The sequence below is a fragment of the Sinohyriopsis cumingii genome, chromosome 18 (assembly GCF_028554795.1).
Source record: "Sinohyriopsis cumingii isolate HCF-2022 chromosome 18, ASM2855479v2, whole genome shotgun sequence".
Lineage (NCBI taxonomy): Eukaryota > Metazoa > Mollusca > Bivalvia > Unionida > Unionidae > Sinohyriopsis > Sinohyriopsis cumingii.
Window position 1 is genome coordinate 84,296,554 of NC_142978.1, and position 23,323 is coordinate 84,319,876.

The 23,323-nt window shown below is 36.3% G+C and overlaps 1 protein-coding gene across 2 annotated transcripts in view; it reads right to left on the reverse strand.

Annotated features, from left to right (window-relative positions):
- Positions 1 to 23,323, reverse strand: part of LOC149777190 (PHD finger protein 12-like) — an 81,291-nt gene that overhangs the window by 26,023 nt on the left and 31,945 nt on the right. For both annotated transcript variants that reach the window (XM_089941893.1, XM_089941892.1), the window contains 4 exons: positions 22,609 to 22,779; positions 17,913 to 18,047; positions 12,541 to 13,312; positions 5,694 to 5,810 (listed from right to left, as the gene is read on the reverse strand). In XM_089941893.1, coding sequence (XP_089798019.1) covers positions 5,694 to 5,810; positions 12,541 to 13,312; positions 17,913 to 18,047; positions 22,609 to 22,779 — 1,195 coding nt within the window. The remainder of the gene's footprint in view (positions 1 to 5,693; positions 5,811 to 12,540; positions 13,313 to 17,912; positions 18,048 to 22,608; positions 22,780 to 23,323) is intronic.

Below are 23,323 nucleotides of genomic sequence, written 5' to 3' on the forward strand. Positions count from 1 at the left end.
TATTCTATGGAGTATTGGCAAAATCTGTGCAAATCTGAAAGCCCTATTTGCAAACTTGCTCCCCCCCCCCCCGCTCCAACTGTGCTTTAATCGTTTCACTGCCACAAAAGTCATCTTCATCAGCATGATACGCAACTTGCAGCATGGTCTGCATAAAACATAACTCAGTAATTAATTATGGGATCTATGGATGTAATTAGGAAAAGATGTAACATGAATGAAGTAGAAGAGAAAGATACTGAGGGAAAGGGAAGAAATAAGAACAAAAAAAGCACAAGAAAAGGAAAATGAAAGACATAAGAATTATGTATTTAATTCCAGATATTTCCCGAGCACTTACTTCAATATTAAGCAGATCACATATGAAAAATATCAATTATCAACAAAAACTAAGGTGTATCCTGACTGTCTTTAGAGTGAGAAAATTCATCCAGTCTACTTTTTTTAAAAACTGTATTAGAAAACACCATCATGCCCATGCACGACTAAGTAAAAGATGTAGGCCTTTTTCAGTCAACTGTTCTTCAGGCTTGGTGAGATGCACGATTTTAATGTAGCTAGCTTTCGTTCCGTGTAGCCCTCAACTCTCTGACATGGGTTCTATAGAGCTGCTCTTGCATCTCTTCTATTCTTCCTGAAAATCCTCACATGACGGAAATGAGTTACCATATTTTTAATACAACTTTTTGAGTGCTAGTACTAGTTTCATCGTTGTATGGTTCTTCATCTGTTCCATGGTGCCTTTTTCCCCCCCCCATTCACCATTACCATATGGATTCATTTTGCTACAAACTTCACATGCGCACATCATACTAACACTTCCAGCTTACTAAGCCTGCTAAACAAACCAAAGAATACTGAGCTCACAATACAGAAGCCAAAAGAAAGCTTAGTTCGAATTATGCAGATTCCATAGCAATTATTCATGCCTAGAATTCTAAAGTTTGAGAGTGATTTCCATAAGAATTATGGGCAAATTGCAGTGGTAGGCAGGTCTGTTCATGCAAAGATGCTTCCTGATTAATTCATGATGAAAGATAAATGTACCTTGTTTTGTTTTGTTCTGTTTTTACTACTTTGAGAAGTGTCCGATTCAGACACTGAACTTAGTTTTGTTCTGTTCTAAGTACTTCTAAGGAGTGACACATTCCGACATTGACCTCCGTTACTCATGGCTTAAGAAGTCTATTTTATGAAACTAAACTTTTTAACAGCTTTCATCAGTTCTTGGAATAATTCTTACAAGCTTTGTCATCTTCATCATCCAGTATTCCAGTTAGATTAATACTGTAGAAAGCGGTGCTCCCACCACTGCTGCCCTTAATGAATTGTTTACGAGCCTTCCCCTCTGACTATGTCCAGATAACTAAAGTACATGCACCATACTCTATTAATGCCATACATTTTATGTTAACAGAGGTCTTGGAAATGCTTAATCATGTGTATTTTGATTAAATTTTTTATCTGGGACACTGAAAATTACTTAGGCAGGAGTCCTCCATATGCACATAATAGCTCGCCAGCAAATTCAAAGACTTGCCAGTCCTGCTTCAACCACTTGCTGAGTGGGGAAAATGTGTTGATAAATAGATCAATTTAGCTGTGATGATATTAACAATGACAATTCAGTGGCTGAAAGACACCCAGATGCACATGTTGTCACTATACAAATACATTAAAAGAACATGACACAAATAGCTAGGTGGCAAGTTCAAAGACTTCGACTAGCTGCAAATGGTGGCAAATACACAGATTTGAAGTGACTCCATTCAAAGGCAGAAAGACCCAGAGATGTACATGTGGTCATTATAAAAGTACTTGAAATGAAAAACTTCAGCTTTCATTACTGTGTTCATTTTTCAAGTGTAGCCGAATAAATAGTACATGTAACCACAAAATCAAGACAGACTGGGACTTAAACATCATGCCGTTTGCAACTTAAGGTAAGTATTTTGGGGTTAAATAGTACATGTAACCACAAAATCAAGACAGACTGGGACTTAAACATCAACTTAAGGTAAGTATTTTGGGGTTAAATGGCAAATGGACAAAGATTGTAGTGAGATTCAGAAGTTGCTAGGACTCAAAGTTCAGATAGAACAGTAGCCAAGTGTAAGAAGTGACTGATGCCTCACTTAATTGCTTGAAGACCTTTCCTTAGATTGACAAAATTCAGTCTCACTCCAATGGACAAACAAGAGCTATATGTCAGAGGTGTAAAGAATTTAGAAAATTAAACTCAGTCGAAACCACTAGTTCTTCTCATCTGGACACTGAGACTTGCATAAAGGTCCCAGGAATGTAACACTTCAGGTATGCCCAATATGCTTCTCGAAGGGGACTGGAACTTTAGCTTCTGGGACTCCTGTTTTTACCAAAATTGTAGTCTGGACTCCTAGTTTAAAAATTCTAGTGAGATCTCTGCTTAATATGGAATGCATTTATGAATGAGAGTTTGTTTTCTATTTCCAAAGGATGATAGCCAAAATTCTGTGACCAGACTATTTCCTTTGGTTGCAAAATACCAATATGCCCATTGTCTCCAGGAAGTGCTCTTTCATCCAAAAATATGAATTATACAACAAATGTCTTCTTTGCACACCCATTAGTAACAAGAGTCCCTTGAAAGGACTAATGCTCTTCTGTCTGAAAAGAATTTCCATGAATTTAAAACAAGAACATTTCTTTTTAATTGCGGAATGTCAAAATCATCTCCGATATTCTTTAGCAATAAAAGTTTCAGATCAGCCATTGTGACAGTCATAATGGATTCAAGATCAGCACCATTTTCATTTAGGACAAACTAGACACCATTAAAAGCCTTATAGTTTAAAAAAAAATAGGTCCAAGCGGATACAACTTTCTAATTATGAAGAGTAGCAATAAAAAAAATTTCAAGAAGGCTGCCATGGTGGCTCTATTAGATGTCAGACTGGCACCATTTTCATTAAGACCATCTAAATATCAGAAGAATTAGTGAACTGATTTGCAACCTGTTTATTGTGGTCTGAATGGCACCATTTTTTTCATTCAGAACCAACTAAATATAATGACTGGGCCTACCTGTCTGTTTCTTGTTTTGGTTTCAATGCCATTTCTCTGAGTATAGCTGGTTGAGGAAGAACATGGTAAACCATTGGTAAGAACCAACAAAAAGCTACTGGCAAGCTTTCTCACATACACAAACTGGCCAAGTCTGAGACTCAAACCCATGTGGACAGAGATGAGAGGGCAGTGATCAGTAAAGGTGAGTGCTTTAGACCACTCAGGTACCTGGAACCCTTGACCTACCCGACTTTCATAATCTTCTGGAAACGAACTTGTTTACAATTTTGATGGAATTATACATTTAAAATGACCCACATCCTGGGCATTTGATTGTGTCTTAGGTCAAGTGAAATTAGTACAGTCAAACCCGGTTATCTCGATTACGTCGGGGGTGTAAAAAAATCGTCGACATAACCGGGTCCCGAGATATCCGGGTTCATAAAAACCGGTAATTTTAAAAATGTCCTTGAGCATTACTCCTGTCTCTTGCTGGTGTTTACTGGAATCCCCTCCCACTGCATGTTACAATAAAATAAACAAAACGCTTAATTGATAATAAAATGAAATGAACTAACCTGGTGTTGTTATCATTTATTCCTTTTTTATCATCATAAGTAATTTATTAAAGAAAAAATATATCTATGAACTCCTTATATCACATGTAGCGTATGCATCCATTACTGTAGTGTGCATCACTTATGTCAGATAACACACGACGCATTTTTATAATTGATGTGAATATTGAAAAACAAATCATGTTTGGTTGTACTCAGAGGTTTGAATATGTTATCAGATTGAAAAATGGATCAAAGAAAATCACAAACGAGAGAGTGAGAGAGAAACATCCACCAATTGCTTTCAGGCACCCGCCATTCACGCATAACGCGGTGTTAGGTGCAAAATAACCAAGATTGTATTATATCCAGGTTAATATATGACAGTATCTCGCAGATAAAGATCAATAAATGTTTTTGAAAATACATGTACATGTACATTGACTGTGAGTGCAAATGACACTCCTTTCGCTAGCATGGGTTACAAAGAGTATTTATTAAAGCAAGTTAACGTTGAGTAGACTACTTACCCCGCAGGCATCAATGCGAGTTTGTATCAATTATGATTCCAGTCAAATAGCTGGATGACAGGTGATATCTTTACCAGCTGGTTACGCAAGTTAGATCGCCACTTACAGTTTGAAAAATGAAAGATCGCATTGATAATAGACAACTGCCATGCTCACCCACGTGTAGAAGGGTTACAAGCAATCACAGTGTATTTTCTTCCTCCCAATGCTACCAGTAAGCTTCAGCCACTCGACCAAGGAATAATTCAGGCTTTTAAAATCCATTATCGGAAAGCTTTAGTTTGCAATTATTTGCTTGCAGTTGAGGAAAAGCGATCCTATAAACCAACTCTGCTAGACGCCATCATGTATGCCCGTGCAGCTTGGAACAGTGTATCGCCGAAAACCATTCAAAACTGCTGGTTCCATTGTATTTTTCCGGAAATTTCTGATGAAGAATTTCACCAGCAGTGTTTAATTGCACAAGAAATTAAAGAGCGTCAATCAGAAATAGGTCTTGAAGCGATGGCTGATGAGATTGCGGACTCCATAGGCATTGCTTGGGATGAATTTTCTAATTATGTTCATGTGGATGATGATGCCAATGCCTATGGTGAACTTACTGATGAGGAAATAATCCAATCGGTGACAACGAAGCAGATACAATCATGCAAGCAAGATGATGATGATGATGATGATGATCAGCCTATCACTATCCCAAGCTACAGTGAAATGGCTGAATGCATTAAAAAAATGAAATTGTTTGTGGCAAGTGTCGACGGTGCCGAGCATATGTATGAAAACGTAAGTGCTTTTGAATCGTTCTTGTACAATTTCTGTGAGATTGACGTTAAAAAGTTGCATTTCGTCGAATTAAGCGGGTCCACATGTTACTTCGGACCGAAACTTATGCCCGACATAACCGGGTTATCGACTTAACAGAGGTCGAGATAAGCGGGTAAAAAATAGCATAACAAAGAAGAATTTTTTCGGGACCGGACCAAAACGCTCGACATAAGCGGGTTGTCGAGATAACCGAGGTCGAGATAAGTGGGTTTGACTGTATATATCAGATGAAGTAAACGATTATTCATTCCTGTGTTAAGTTCGGTCTGTGGAATCCTTTACTGTCATGTTTAGATATAATCTGAGAGGAATTATATCAATTATTCATTGGAATTACAAAGTACTCATTGATGGTATTGCACTAAAACTACTTAGGTTTATTATAATTTCATTCTAAGACATTCTAGATTATATCATTGCAATACATCTGGACTATTGGTACATGAGCACATTTAAGGCTGGAATTTTTTCAGAACATTTAATATCTTTGGACTTGTGATGGAACATTTAGGATTATTTGGGATTTTATTCACAACAGTGTGTCTTTCAAATTTTCACTTTGTATTTTAGGGGGAAAAAGTGTTTGTTGAATATTACAAAACATATCAGTTTCACTTGTTCCTGTCACTCACTTAAAAACCATAGTCATAACAATATCATAATAGCAGACACAAAAATCTTAAACTGGAATTTGATCTGAAATATTTTCAGTAGTGAAACAAGAAAGGCTACCAACCCGCAGTTCCCTCCAGACACTGCTGTAAAGTATTGTTCAGAGCAATGATGGCTGCAGAACTCTGAGATCCTGCCGCTGACCCAAATTTGCCAGGGTTTAACCCTGCAGTCTTGGAACCTGGCAAAGGGAAGAAAAGAAAATCCTAGAAATGTATGCATTTGCAAATTTATTGTAAAATCATCTAGTTTCACAAGAACAGAAACATAGTCCAACATATTATTTTTCATAGCAGAGACGATGACGTGAAGTGTTGTTAATTTAATTGATCAACATGCTATGAATCTGCCCATTAAATTTGTTCATTGAAATTTAATACATAATGCAAATTATTATTTACAGTATCTTTACATCACACTTTTTATGTCTGGCACAGCAACCTCAGGATTATTTTATGCCAAGGCAAATGAAGTTAAGTGCCCTGTCCAAGTACACAACATAGTAGCAAAATATGGACTGATCCAATGATGTGACCTGAGCCTGCATCCTCTCAGTCATGAGTCCAGTACACTAACCTATGCACCACTGTGGCTCCTGTCTCATTAGTTGCCTCTTATGGCATGCAGGAGGGTACATTTCACTTATTCTACTACACTGAGCCTGCAAACAAGGAGAAGGGGAATCAACTGTGATTGAAAATTAATTGGTTGAAAAATTTATTTGTTTATTCAAATTATAATAATCAATACTGAAATTGTTTCAGTGCTCATATGCAAAAATAGACATTGAATGAGAAGAGGCCCAAATGGGACTGATATCATTAAATTACTGATATCATTAAATTAACATATGATCAGCATTTCCCTTTATGCACATTTGTTTGCCAGGGACGCACATTGGATAAAATTGACACATGCTTTGTTGCCGTGCATTTTTTTTTTACGCAAAGGATTCGCATAAATTGATCAGCATTTATTGATATCAAATGCTTTGGATGGCATCGTGTATACTTCAAGCATAGACACAGTCTTGTTCCCTACTTTGTATGCTCTCTGCATCGCACTCAGCTGTTCGTATAGCGGAGTGCAACGCAGGGTGCATATGAAACAGGAAACCAGACTAGCATAGGCAATGTTATGATGGAAGAGCTTCGCCATATCTCGTGAGCTCTCACGTGATTTCATCAAGATGTCGTCCAGATGTTTAACATCAAAGCTTGTTGCACTAGAAAGTGATCACCAGATTAAAACGGCTTGGACTAAGAATCATTAGCAAAAAAGGAGCAGACCACAAAAGAGTAACTGTGGATCTAACTTTAATGAAAAACGGAGAAAATAATTCTCTTGACTGGAATACAGCACATCCATTAGGATTACCAGTGTGACTTCTGATCGCATGATTGCAATGACTGCAAAAGTGAACAATCCTTTCGTGACAGGGTTTAAGAATTTAAAACATTCTGCCCTTGTTCGCCACAAGAGATATCTGGAGAACACATTATCACCCAAGACATTCTTTCACAACAAAGAAATCAGTAAATTTGCTGAGACAAATGTGTTATTTGGATTACAAAGTCAGGGGGGTCATTGCAGATTTTGTTGGTTTTTAACTTGCTGCAATAAAAGAAAGATCTTAACGTTCAAGTGTAACTTATCTGAAAGAAGATTAATCATTAGCCTTTTTGAATTTTGGATAAATGTGTTCTAGGACAAAGTACAATGAAACCGATGATAGTACACATTTTATTACAGGCAGTAAATTAACTGCCATTTGGTTAAAAAGATTTAATTGGCTTTTGTATTGGCTTATGTACAATGTGTTGGTCCATAATATTGCTACAAAGAGCCAACAAGGAACACTTTAGCAAAGTGGGATGGTTGGATGAACAGACAAGGTTAATACTATAATTTTAATTTTTAATCACTATTTTACTGTAAACAAAGATCAAGGCCCCTAATGCAAGTTTGTCATTATCCACTGGTAAATGTCAAACCAGTGCTTTCCACTTGTTATCAGACAGAGTGCACAATAAGTCCAGAAGTTTCCTCGGAAAATGCATTCAATATAAAATCTATGACATAAACTGTCAAGGGTTTACATTATCCTGTCAAAGCAGAACAGAAAATGTTTATCACATAACTTTCCTTTTAAGCTCAAATTTCAGTTGAACAGGGCCAAATCTAAGCGTGTCATCCAATTACAGTCAAACCAGATTATCTCAATTATGTCAGTGTTAAAAAAAAATCATCGACGTAACGTAACCAGATCCCAAGATATCGGGGTTCATAAAAAAAAAGGTCACGTGATTTTAAAGATGTCCTTGACCTTTATTTCCGTCTTACTCTCAGGTTTACTGGTATGTTACTGACAAAGAGATCATAGTCTGAAGATTAATTTTTGCTTTATTTGTATGGTTTTTATTGCAGTAACAAGTGTTATGATTTTGTAACTTTTTAGACAGAATTCAGACTCCAGCAGTACAATGAAGAGGATGCAAGAAGAACTGTTGTTAATAAATTACACAAGTGTGTACATTCATATACATTCTCTGACATAAAGGTACAATATGGACCTTATTTTCTCTTTTAATTCTACACTCAATGTATATTTTGCAGTGAACATATAGCTTGAATATTCCTCTGCAAATAAAATAACCTTACCTCCTAAAGAAATATAAAAAAAAAGATTTCAACCTGACCACACCTATGTAAGTGAAATGCATCTGCTGGTGTCTTTGCCAATGGAAAGTACATTCAGCTGCCAGGAATCTAACTAGAGATATTATTTAATGGAAACTGATACATTGTCATATGTCACTATACAGTAGTCCCCCTCTTATAAGGCCACACATATTGCAGCAGGGAAGTGGCCTTATAGTGAGGGTGGCCTTTCTAGAGGGGGATGACAAATGCGTAAAGTAAATACATATGAAGAAAGTCACAAGTACATTTAATTCTAAAACATTTAATATTTTCATTACAAAATCACATGCATGTTGTAAAATAAATGTAAAACAAACTGTTTCATCATTTTCAAAAGAATGTTATGAATAACGATTGATAATAGTTTTAAAACTGTCTTTATAATTATGTTACAGATCACATCATCTGTCACTTTGTTGGTAACAGTCTAAAAAACAAACCAGTCTCGTCACATTCAAAAATATCCTTGCTGTCATATCCCCTGCGTATATCATTTAGTCTTTTGTTCCAGTCTTCGACAACTTCATTATTAACATCAGCTAATTCTCCACTAAGGAAACTTAATATTGTATCGCACTTGAAATCTGTGCAACCATCTGTTACTTGCGGTAAAGCTGTCATATCCCAATTCAATTGACAGAACTGTTGCTTCTTCTTGTCATTCAAATCAGGATACAAACATCTCCTGGCTCAAACAATATTCCTTTCTCCATCCATTTCACCTTCCCACTTCTGCAGAATTGTTTCCTTATCTTTCACGATATTGTTTATCAGAATCTTTCCAACATTAGTTTTCCGCAACGATCCTTGACCCCCCCCCACCGTCAGTTGAATTACTTTCAATTTCTCTTCTAAACTGAGAATTTTTCTTTTCCTCAATGACATGTTGATCTTTTTGCAGTAAATTATTCATGTTGCAAACTCCAATACTGATAAAAAAAACAAACAATTTTTTATGCATCTAAACAAATTGCCATGTGTTTTTAAAGAAAGTGATCTTGTCATGTGATTCGCTAGTTGCAGTCTGATACCCTATTGTTTTTATACATTTCTTTACACTAAGTGAGAGAAGCCAAAATGGCATCGATATGTATCATTAACATCACGCAGATTTGACCTCGCGGCCATTAGGATTTGTATTTTTGACAATTATTGTCAGTAGTAATAGCCACTAATTATCAAAGTGAATAAGCTCAACATCTTACTAAGGGAAGCCATAAAGGCTATCAAACCATTTCCTCCTGACTTGGGTATTGTACATCGATACTGCCACTTCTCAGCTGTTACTATTGTTCAATAATTGTAATCTTAACAACTGTCACAGTGACTAAACCGGACATCTTATGATAACACAGCAGTAAAGCTAATTGGATTACATGTACTTACCCTTTTGTATGGATTAAAATTTGAGTCTTTCTCGACTTTATGGAATAAATGTGGCTTCTCATGAGGTGTAAAATTAATCTTAGTGATACATGTACTTTAGTCAGCACTACTTTCATTAACGAAAACCTGACATCGGGAAACAAAAATTGGAATACTTAACACACGTTATGAATAAAATATTGGTTCTGGATACATATTAAAATAAAATGCGTCCGCTTGTGAGTGGTAAATTTTATAATACTGCACTAATATGCTGGCCGTGTTAGTCAGTGCCAACGGATTCTGGCTGCAAGGAGCGGGTGGCCGCTGGTCTGGGGGGAGCTGTTCAAGATGGGGACTACTGTAGTCAAATTTTATGGGCTGAAGACAAAATCAGAATAAGAAAGGTTAAAAAACATCTGACCTAATATAATACAATGCAATGGTTAAAAGAAATGATCTGTGGTGAGCAGTTGGTTGGAGGGTTTCTCCACATGGCTACTGAATTGGACACATGTTGTAAATAATTTATATTTATGATTAAGATCTTTTAACTTTAACAAAAAACCCACTGAACATTATTTGGAAATTACCAGAACATGTTTTTACAGTCATGGTTTAGCTCTCATTAACCAGTTTTATTCAGGCAAGGTAAAATATTGTATTCCTAACAGGCTATCAAACACCCGAAATTCTGCATGTCTCTAATAAGCCATAATTGTCTTTGATACGTATCAACTATGGTATCTGTCTAAAGTACACATGACAGTTTAATTTGCCTTTGGCACTAAAGCCACCCCAGCATGTCAGTGAATTTATGTAAACAGGGGGTCCCAAGTGGCCGAGTGGTCTAAAACACTCACCGTTACGGATCATAGCCATCTCACCTCTGTCTGCGTGGGTTCGAGTCTCGGGCTTGGCCAATGTGGGTATATGAGAAAGCTTGTGGGTAGCTTCTCGTTGGTTGGTGGTTCTTTGCCAAGTTCTAACTCAACCATTTATAATGGCTGCCATCTATAGCCTATATTGTGCTGAAAAATGGCGTTAAACCCTACAAAACAACAATCTCTGTAAATTCAGCTCAGTGATTATACAGAAGACCAGCTTACTGTCAAACTTTGTTTACTTATACATGGAAACTGATCACAGAAAGGATTAGCAGCAGAACGTCTTTTGAATTTTCTGCTGCTTTCTTTCTGTTGCAATGAAGCCCAGAAGAAATAGATGTTTATTTGCATAATGTAGCTACTGCATAAATAATTGTCACTTTCCAGTGAAATCAGATTTTAAAATGCTTGTAATCTTATCAGTATTTAGGAGTGAATTAAGACATCTAATCATGCAATGAAATGTTAAAGAAAAAGAAAGCTTTTTTTGTCAACAGGATTGTGATTTTTAGGGATTCAAGGAGGAGGACGTTGAAGAGGCTAAAACTGTGCTATGGGGACATTTTAACTCATTTGATGATGTTCTGTACTGGATCAAATTTATGAGAACTGCCCCACTGTTGAATGTAAAACTGATGCTAAAATCATCCAGTACTTCCATGGCATCTAATGAGAAAATTTAGAGTTTAAATATTATTTTTTCTTGTTGGTGCTGACTTGTAAAAAAAAAAACATCTTCATCATGCAGATGAATTCCATGAAAAAATATTGCAGTTTAAAGTGTCCAAGGTACTTTTGTAAAGTTACTGTGGTTCGCTGACAAACTCCATCGAGTATAATATGAAAGCCAGATCCCAAACAAACACAGACAAGCAGGTATCAGTATTTTAGAGCACCAACTGTATTTCAGTAACTTTTCTATTATTCCATAAGTAACATATCTTAAGGGTTATTTTCATAAGACTTGCAGTCAATCATAAGGATTGACAGGTCGGACAATAAACTTTGCAATGGAGTATTCCTTTAACCTACTGTAAAATGGGTAGTGAAAAACAGAATATTAATTAATCAAACTAGATCAGTTTGTGAATAACATAGATGTGACAGAGCAAGTTACCGTATCTTTCTTTGCAGTGCTAGAGGTATTACCCGAGATGGGAAAAGCATAATGCAATCATAAAGAGCCAAATTGGAATTCCTGATTGAAAGTTTCACATCTGTGCTAATTCAAGAAAAAATATTTAAAAATCAAAGGATCTGATTTCTATCAAAATAATATTTTTATTCTTCTGATGAGTTCAAATGAAGAAAAAAAAAAAGAGTCCCTAAAACATACATCTCCAGGCCTCCTAACTTTGTCTAAACCTCCAAATCTGTGACTTATGGGAGTATGAATAGACAGAGGCAAATTTTACTTGCATATCTTAATTCATTTGCAAGTATAAATTTGTATTATGTGATAGTGTTACAGCTTGGAGACTTCAACAGTTTCAAATTATGACCCAGGGGCTAGGCTAGGTCCCTAGGTTCACACTTAAGTCAGTTGCATATCTGAACTCCCCCTTTCATGCTCAATAAGTGTCTATATAGTTATTGGATGAGGATCTGAAATAGTTTCTAAGCTGTGACCCATTCAAGTCCCATTTGACATAGCGGCACTTAGGACATTAATCAAACATACATTCCCAAATGTTAGTTTCATAATTTTGGGAGGTATTACTCACAGATGCTTTCACACACCCTCATATCGATGGTAAGAATAATATTATCTCTTTTTTTCCTTCAAAAGCATAGGAGTGGATTGTGGAGCACCATGGTTGACCTGTCAGACTCAGTCTGCCTAAAATAGTTAAAATGTTAAATTGAATGGTACAATGGCAGCTTGGGGTTGGCGAACATCCCCTACGCTCACTCAAGATGCAGTACTGTTGCAGAGATAATAAGAAGTATACAAACCTGAGGATGGCGCTGAGACTGTAATTACTTTTGTTCCTGATAATGTTCCTGATGCTGATGATGTCCCTGATTTAATGATTGTACCAGATCCAATTTTTAATCCTGAGGGAAATGAGACACGAGGGGATAGAATGGAAGTTGTGTTCGTACCACTGCTGGCATTTTTCACACAGGTGGGGCCTTTATTTCCCTGAGAGGTCCCTGACACTACCCTGGTTAACACAGTATTGTTGGATTTGTTCACAGCACTGATTACTATGTTTTTATTGGTCAATGTTGAGGATGCAATACTTTGCTTGTCTCCAACTGGCCATGAAACTTTGACAACATTTGATGGTGGTGAATCCAATGAACTAGCTCTGCTTCTTGTGCCTTCATCCTGTTTTGATTTATAAACATCAGTCATCTCTACATCACCAACAAATGCAGTGGAACCTGGAGGGTTCAATAATGACACTGCTCCTTTATTAAGGTCCAATGAGCCATTACTATGAACCTCTGACACTAAATTCTGGGGTCCATTAGGTAAAGAATCACAGGTTTTAGATGCACAGTCTGTACTTGTTGTGGCTCCAAGAGGGTCAATGGCCAAAAGAGAATTATTTTCTGATGAGCAGTCTCTATGTATTACAGGTTGCACTGAGGCTGTAGGTTTCTCTATCCGTGGAATTTCACTTTTCACTGAGTCTGAAATACTTCCACTACGTTCTAATTGCTTTTGTGCCAGATACTGGGCTACACTTGTTTGTAATGAGACAACAGACTTCAGCCACTGAAATTACAAAAATAAATTCTTCCTATTCATATACAGATTTGAATGATATAAATGTGCAAGGAACTACTACTATTCTCAAACCCAAATATCCAATACAACTAAAATGTATTCTTGGGCAAGTAAAATTTCATGTCAATAGCCCAACTTTAACAAAGAAAAAAATGTAGTACTCATGCCAGGCTAGAAAGTCAAAATTAGACTTGTCACAACTATGACTGTATTTTACAAACCCCATATGATCATGCAGCATATTTAAAAGTAGAAATAAATCTTTCTTAAGACAGCAAAGCTTGCCTGCAAATACTGATTCAGACACGGGAGGTTTGTATCTCTCAATGGTCAAGATGACCAATACTGTATGATGATCAAAACAAACCAACTAGTTAATGTAGGTCTCAGTTTTCTCTTTGATGTGGTGTTGATGTGCTTCTCAGGATGTAGTCATAACGAAGTTGAAGAATGTACCAGCAATGGGGTCTAAAGAATTCAAAAAAAGTGCAAAGGTGTATATAGTAACTTAAATGTAAAAAGTAGGTCATGGTAACCACCTTTTGACATCATGGTGCAGTAGTTCTTGTGTGTGTTAGATTATGAACGTAGCTTTAACAATTCGAATCATATTGCTATGATGTCAGCAGTGTGACAGTTTATAGTGATGTCTGCAGACATGTGGCATCATGTCCCACCCAGTCATGCTATCTTGACATCAGGCTGAACGGTCTTAACACTAATCTCTTAATGCTGAGCTCCAAACAAGGCAGCTGCTAGTAGCATTTTTATAAGTCTTTGGGTTGAACCGGCAACCTCGTGCATCCAAGGCAGATGCTCTAACCACTTAGGCCACCAGAGCGGTCCTGTAGTCCTGGAGATGCATGCATGACTGGACAAGAAACAGTATTTGTAAACTCACATTAACCTGAAAAGTGTACATCATTAAATCAGTATGTACAGCTCTACCTCATTATAATGTGGTACTTGGTAACATAATTGCCTACAACTTTACAAACTGAACTTCAGCATAATGTGAAAGACTGAAAAGAAGATGCCTGAGTTTACAGGTGTTGTTTGAAGAAAATAAAACTCCAGTGAAATGCACAGTAATAATTTTATTTCATGCAAATTAAATATATTTTTTTCACTTAACTATATCTGTGAGTTATATTGTGTTAAAAAAATAAATGCTTCAAAATGGAAACAAATACATAATACTAAGCATTACTAAGTCTTTTGGTGAGAAACCCCATTTAGATAAGACCATAAATTATGGAGTAGTAATAACAAGAGTTTCAATAGAGCAATCAAAGTGATCATACAGAATGTCCGATAGGCTTCATTTTCATTCAGGTACAACCGGACACCAAGTCTTCCGGTGGGTGAAAACCTTATGCTGATACAATGTTTCCTTTAGAAGGAGCAGTGATACAAAAAATTTCAATCCTAGCCTGGAGGGGTTGAACACGAAAAAGTCACAGTGGCCTACATTTGGCATGGTGGTATAGTACTCATCAGGATCCATGCACAAATAAATATTTGCAACTGTATAGGCAGCAGTATCCAAGTAACTGACCTAAATATTACAAGTGTACATTATTTCTAAACACAAAAGTAGGTCAGTGTCCTATATTTTTAGTATGTCGTGTAAGACTTGCACATGAAATAAGGTGATTCAAGTAAAAGCTAAAACCAAAACAATGCCCAAATCCACATTTTTATATCTTAATCAAGCAAAAACATTTTCTTGACCCCAAAAAGCCATACAATCAGCTAATTAGCTGAAACCTGTCATGTCTGATATATGCACATCATTTGTATAAGTTATTATCATAGGCAGATGGGAACAGATGTCCAATATAGATGAATATATAATATTTACAGGAATATACCTAAAAATTCATGAAGGTAAGGCTGCAACATTTTTTATCAACATTTCAAATAGTGGACATGGCTTACTATAACCAAAATGATTAATAACTTGACCCCTACATACCCATTGGGCTTAAAGAACAGCCAACAGCTATTACAATATACATGCCAACCCTCACTCATCTTGTTGTACATCTGTTACCTCTTACAATGACAGGATCCAGTTTGTATATGTCTTTGTTGCATATACTGACAACTGCAGTAAAACATTCATAGTGTTACTGTGATGTTTCCTTAATGTTACCTAACGTTACATATATGTTTATGATGAATAATTCAATAATGGAACCCAGCCATGCTGCCTGGACATGCACAGGAGATGCTTTTGCAGGCTTTAAAATGACTAATAAACAATAAAGTGCCTTGCAAATTTCAGAGTTTCATTAAAGAAAATGTTACTAATCAAAGGTTCTGTTAACAAATGTTGTTTAAGGGAATTTACTGTAGTTTAATGAAATCTTAATCAGAATTATCTGTACAAAATCAACGTGACATGATATGTTGTTTAATCCTCTTAGAAATACAGAACTTAATTAGAATGGATAGTTCCTGCATCACTTGCAGCTATGTGCATGTTCTTAAACATTAACAGACAGCAAATTAAACCAAGTTATTTACACACGTAAAAGCAGCTTTAAATTGAGTTTAGTGGTAATATGCTAAACACTGGCATTTAAAAGGAAATTTTATGGTGCATCATGTTTTTACAAAATTAATTTAGCACAATGATATTACGAATTACTTCTGCTATTCTGGAATCCAGTCATCCAACTTGACTTTAAAAAAGTCTTCCTGTCCATACTGTGCATACAGGAAAGTCAACTCTTATAGATTACCTCCCTTATACCACTAGATGGCATCCTGTACATGATATCGTCAGTTTTAACTTGAGAATCATTTGAGATGGGATGCTTGCATTGCAGGTAGGGTTCACAGTAATGTCACGGGGTAAGTATTTTCAGAGGAACATAATTTACTATGAAATACATTTTTCAATGACATTAGCTTTAGAGTTGACACAACTGAATATAGGTGAATATACATGTGCAAGGAACCACCTTATAAATGCTCACCCCACTATACAACAGACTATAATGACATGTTTTCCCAGGCGAATCCAGCAAATAAATAATGTTGCTGTGTCAGGAGTGGTGTGACTGATGAATGTCTGAGCAGCAACCAAGGGTCCAACAAGATTCAACTGTGTGTTTTTGTGAAGCCATGTGATGTAAATATAAAGTGGAAAAAAAGTGGACTGGTCATGGTAACCAGTAGATTCCATTAGGTCTTTAATTAAGTCTGCAGGATTAGTCTCCGCTGATAAATTAAGCATATAACAGGTCCTGTAAAATTGCCTCTCTCAAAGAATCGATCAACATGAGGGACCATAAAAATAATGTTCTGGTTGCCAGTAAATGGAAGACTGTTCCAAGTAATGAAACACATTCGTGTGATTAATGAACTGTCATAAATTGGAAGTATAAGTAGTTCAGATCTGTGGACAGTAAATGGAGCTTGCTTACTCTGCACATTGATGTTGTTGTAGGGTTTAAGCACAAGATAGGTTATACATGGTGGCCAGTATAAATGGTGAAGAACCCAGGAAAACCCTGCTATGAACCACCAACCCAAGAGAAGCTACTGGCAAGCTTATTCACATACCCACATTGGCAGAACCTGAGACTCGAACCCATGCAGACAGGTGAGATGGCAATGATCTGTAATGGTGAGCATTTTTAGACTGCTCGGCCACTCAGGGCCCTACTGTATGTTGAAGCCAAGCCCATCTAAGGTTTGAACTTCAGTCAACAAAGGTTTGAACTTCCAAGAGTAGAGCCATTCAAAACCCTCAAAAGATTCCACTATGGGAACAGGGTTAGTGAGGGAGCTCAGGATAGATCAATGTCAAGCCACCCAAGATATCTATATGTGTCAAAAATCATGGAGTGATATCCCTTATTGATGTTGTTGTTAACTTCTTGCTTTCAAAGAGAAATAGAAAGTTAGCCAGCTGCAGAATGGAGGCTGACCATGGTGTGACATCACTTGCATGCGACAATTTTTTTTAACCATTTTCCCTTGCATACATTTAAGGGGGGGGGGGGGCTGTCAAGTTGATGAAATCCTACATATAAAGTTGCAGAAATATCTGAAATTTCACCAAAATGTATGCACGACATAGTGATTGTTTGATGGCTAATAGAAAGAAATAGACATCCACCAATTCCCCAAGGCCTGTTGACAGGATGCAGTGAAAGTTAAAACTGATAATATCTGGTTTATGGAGTGCTACCAAGCTGGGTAAAGGTAGGTAACCTTTTAAGTTACTTGTATTTGTCTATAGAAAGTATAGAGGGCAGACTTTTCAAGTCTATGTAAGAGCTTGATTCTGGAAAAAGCAGATGAAATTCCAAACATTACTGTGATTGGTTGATGGATCAGACACAGAAACATGGACTATATTAAGCACATGATGGAGGGATGATGTTAGAAATCCAATGTAATAAATGACAAATGCTCATGAATTTTTGGGTCTTTCACTCAGGATCAAAATGAAGTACTTGTAGACTAGAGAAAATGACATAGAAAATTCATCGAAAGCATGTGCCACTATAATGAACACAATTCCTTAACTAGTGTTTTTATTTAAAATGAGGACCTTTAACTTAATTACCTCCTCCTGTTCTTCCAATGTGGTGTCGGATGAAAATTCTGAAGTCCTAATTTGGGGTTCCCCAACTAAGGCTTCTGACACAGAGGGAAGAAGAGGTGCAGGATTCTTGTATAATTCTTTTACTGCTGCAGGTATCTATAATGGGGGGAAAAAAAGAAAATAAAAGGGTGAGAATTCTTACTTGCTCATACACTCTTGATTATATCTTGCATTTCAAAAGAACAGTTCTAATAAAAAGACAACCCTAAACTCATTACATTCCATGGCATGTAATTATTAGTTGGAAAAAGGTATTTCTATGGTTAAAATTTGGGAGGTAAATTAAAATGAAAATGTAACTCAAATCTCAGATGTAAACAAAAATTCAATGTAAAATAAAAATAAAAGGCTTCTTGCCCACCCACCTCCAGTCTCACAATTACTGAAAAGTAGTGAATTTTGAACACAACTAGTGAAAAATTATATCATGAAACTAACTCCATCCACTTCAATGGTCAGCACTGCATTATATGAAAATTCCAAAATAAAAATAAAACATTATTTACACTGATTACATGTACTACTATATATTGCAGCCAAAGTTACTGATATACACAAACTTCACACTATTTGTCATGATATGATGCTGTGGCAGTCATGAACTTCCTCAATCAGGCCATGGTAAATTTGTTTTCAAAACAGTTCAGGCTTCTTGCCTGCTAGTTAATCTTGGTGACTAAAATTGCTGCAGATTTTCAGCACTTAAAGTTTGTCTTATTTTTCCTCACAATAGGAAATAATCCTCACTGTCACTGTTGCTGATCTCCAACTAAGAAAGACAGGTTATGTTCAACAAGAAAGCTCACAAATTACGCTTCAGCACTGGTAGCAAAGAGGACTTTAGTAGGTGGCTTAAAGCAGACCTGCCAACCCTGAGGAGTCAATCTCAGGCAGTTGATTTTTTTTCATAAGATTGGCCAGTTTTCAGTAAGGTGTAACAAAATATCATTAACTACTACTGTATAGCTGGAAAACGTAATTAAAAGTTTAACGCATTGACGATAAACATTGTGTTCAACTTAAAAGTTTGTAAAGTACGTGCAGACTCTATTTACCACTAGTACAGTTGCACAATCTCAGTTCCAAACCCTATGCAGCTCAATGGCTTGTTGCTATCTCTCAACTTGACATAATTCTTGGGAAATTCTTTTCAGTTTCAAATGATGATGGCAATCATATCTCCTGCCACGAGACATACTTAAATTGGCATGTGATTTCCAATAAATGTAATTGTGTCCTTTCCAGCTTTTATTCACAAGAATCTGAATACTCCTTTTATTCTTCTGTGTTGAATATTAACACTTCTCATGAAGCTTATTTTCCTTTCAGTTTTAAAAATGCATTGTTTTCTGGAAGGCATTTTTAAAAACTCTATAATCAACAGTTTGATCATGCAGATGCTTCACTTGAACAAATAGGTGCAGTTTAAAGTGTCTGGGGTGCTGCTGTAAAGTTAGTCTGGTTCCCTAACTAATTTCACTAATTCTAAGATGAAACCCGGATCAAAATAAAACACGGATGAACCAATTATCCTAGTTTTTCAGCAACGATAATTTTTTCTGTAGTTTTTGCTAGTATGCTGTTATGTTCTTATTTTAAGGGTAATTTTCGGCAAAATTGTAACAGTTGGCAGGTCTGTTCAAGTAATCCAAAATTGAAATCTGCTGCGAGTGCTATAGCAGTGTGCTGTTTCACATCGTTCTCCCAGATGCCTACAGGGTCCTGTATCGTTGCTTACAGTTTATGTCATACATGTACTATATAATATTACTACATGGTACATGTATAACAGGTAAATTGTAAGCAACAATACCAGTCCTTGTGCACATTCCCAACTGTAAAATTCGTGGCACACTATTGGGAAAAGAGCGTAATGTACATCGATGTTTGATAGCTGAATGCTAGGCCAAATTTTGGTGTACTTCAATCTATACTTCACTTTTTGTGGAATACAAATCTTTTTCCTTGGAGGTGAAAACATTTTAACTGCAGTGTAGCTTAATTTCGAAATGGTATTAATCCAGAAGATGAAACGTCGAATGATGAACGATTAGTGATGTCGGCACATGCGCAGAAAACTTGATGACTCGAGCAAATTACAATATATGCTAATCTTTTAATCTTAAAAAGTCCAACGCTTGAAAATGCTGTCTTCACGTAGTTTCCCAACCTCTATGTGCTTTTTGCTACCAATGTGCTTCATCATATTGTCTCTGTCACCATGCCCAATGCTAAAATTTGTGGCACACTGTGTAACAGTGATTGTAAATACCATTCTCATACCCGACAGGATAATCAACCAGGCTACCCCATGCAACTGGATGCTGGACTCAGCTTGTTCACTGAGGCCATTTGTTTTGCACTGTTAGTGCATTGTAAGTGACTTAGTGACAATTAATTTAATCATTGGTTCAACACTCACACAATTACATGGACTCCTCATGCAAAGAAAAGTGATATCACTCTAATGTAATATCTTTGCAAAACACAAGAATGCTCAAAAACAATAACCACACAACACTGCAGTATTATCTTAAAAATGGATGAAACAGCACAATTTCATCATTGTAGGAACATTTTATCCAGAATTGTTACATGTGCAGGAGTGGAGATTATTAACAACCCAATCTATCACACTGTACTTCCTGCAAATAAAATCCAACTGACATGATGACATACTCGGATGAATTTTTAGTGGTGTGTGTGTGTCCATTTCCGAGTGTGTGTAAAAGCTTTCAAAGTAACAGAAAACTTTGAACAACTACACACTGATCCTAATGATCTGTTACCTGGGTACCTAATCTAAAGGAAATTGTATTAAATGTGTACAATTTTTATTAAGTCCCAGTATCCTATAAATAACACTAACTAATGTCATCTGGTACAATATTTAAGATTTCATCCTAATTTTCAGATAAAGTTCTGAAATTCCTCCATCGCTGTCTAGTAAATCATCATGGTCATCATAAATATTATCAGATTCCCATTCCATGGCCTAACTGTCATAAATGATGCTTATTTAGCGATGAAGCATGAATAAGTACCATTTTGATCATACAATATCTAAAATCTAAGGTTGCACCTCAACACGTCAGTTTTGCAGCATGATTGAATAACCACCATCTGTTACCTGCCACTGAACAACACACGCGGTTCAAATCAAAGAGTTGTCATGTAGGAAAACAAGCAATGGGATTAAGGTCAATTATTAACTTGAAGAGGCAGACATCTGCTTGGCACTGAAAAGTGCGTGTATCTGCTGCTAAATCAAACAGATTGTCAACATGAAAACAAAGCAAAAACTGATTTTCATAGCACTGGCAGAAAACTTGAATATGGTAAAACAGGTACCCTATAGCTCATTTCATTACCCGGGTTATTATCAAGATGTGGGTACCCAAGTAACCAGATACCCATTGGCATGCATGTGCGTGCGTACATGCATGTGTGTGCATATTTTTCTATTTCCTCCTTGTAGTATCTCCAGTTCTGGGTCTGTGACTCATATTATTCAATGTCTAGGTCACATGCATCTCCAAAATTGAAAATTCTAAATTAAACTCTGAATAACAGAAAAAATCTTAACTTCACTTCAAAAAAATAAAAAAATATATTGGTGTAGTGGACTGAAAGAAAATCCAGCAAAATATTTCATTAATAACAATGTCAATCATATTACCTTAGCATTCAATTTTTTCTTCTTCAAATTCTGTAAATCTAGCTTATTTGCACACAAAAATCTTGCAAACTATGAGAGATTTGTTTTTAAAGCAGATGTGTCTCTCTAAACCCAATGCACACACAATTCCCACAACACTTAACTTTTTAACACTGGTACTTGAGAGAAGGAAAGGAAACATCTATGTGCAATTACTCCATGCTGAAAGTGTTTGCAATGGATTCCAAGAATATCTGGCTGAACAAGCCTAAGAATATTACATGGATACTAAATTATAATTTTTAAAACGTTCATCTAAAGAATGACTTATCTACCTACCAACCATTGTTATTCTATACATAAACGGAATATAATTTTCCAGCAATCTTGACCTTTGCCCTATCAGTCCCCATCACTATTATGTACTGCCACCTAAGTGCAGAATACCAGTAGAGTTTGATGAAAACCAAGTCAATTAAAGTTTAATTGTGCAGAAACCAAGATTCCAATTCTATGTCCTACGACCGTGACTATTAATATATTGTTCACAGGCTCAACAGTAAAGCTAGGATTTAACTTTTTTTTCCCATATCTGGTCTCGTGGGGAAAAAAATGAATGCAGAAACTAGTTGTTTTATGTTTAGACAATTATGCATTTGACATTTCACCTTCTGGTTTCAGCATCAATAGCAGCCCCAGGATCAACAGGAATTTGGGCAAGGCACACATGAGGCTTCAGAAAACACCATGGAAAACTATTAATGTTACCCAGACTACATCTGCATATGGACATTGCTACTGCCAATTTCTTCCCTAGCCCCACCCCCAGTACCCTGTGCATTCTGGTGTCCTGAAAAAATGCAAACAAGGACAACACAATTTTAGAGAGTCATTGACATGTCCGAAAAAATTCACTATCTAAAAAGTGACACCTAAGACTTACCATGCTTATTATGCAGGTGATGAAATAACTAGTTACCAACATTTTCCAAGACTTACTGAAATGGTGGGCCGTTTTGGATGATGATATTTTATTCTGAATGGTGGATATTGCCGATGAATCTTTTTAAAGAAATTAATTTTGACAGAATGATGTTGAATCCTCTGACTGAACTTGTCCCACAAACAAACTCTGTCAGACAGGCTTATACTTTTCAGCAACTTCTCGTCCTAAAAATGAAACAAAAATCCAAAATTATGTTTCTAATATTGAGGCATTCCAAACAAAAAATAAAGAGTCCCTCATAGGAACTGATGCTCTATTGGCAAATTTTTTCCCCATGAATTCAACAGACTTGCTCAATAACCCAAATTGCACCAAGCAATTATGTACCAAAATAAAGGGAATAATAAGTTATTTTAAAACCTAAGATACAAAAGTTCTTTCTTAACAACCTGGCATAACCATTGAGAAAACCTTTGAGAATTTTATTTTAAATCTAAACCTATAAAAAATGTAAAACTATAAAATGCCACCACAGTAAAAAAAACCATCCACTGAAGAAAAGTAGCATTAAGATTTCAAGATGGTTGCTTTGGTGGCCATTTTGAATGTGTAAGTGGCACCATTTTTGTACTGGACTAAACATCAGAAGTCTGCTTGTGACAACTTCATGGCAATATTACTTTTCAGTCTGAGAGACTAGTGTTCACAAGATATCAAGATGGTCATTGTGGTGTCCATATTTGAATCAGCTCATCTCCAGTTTTAACG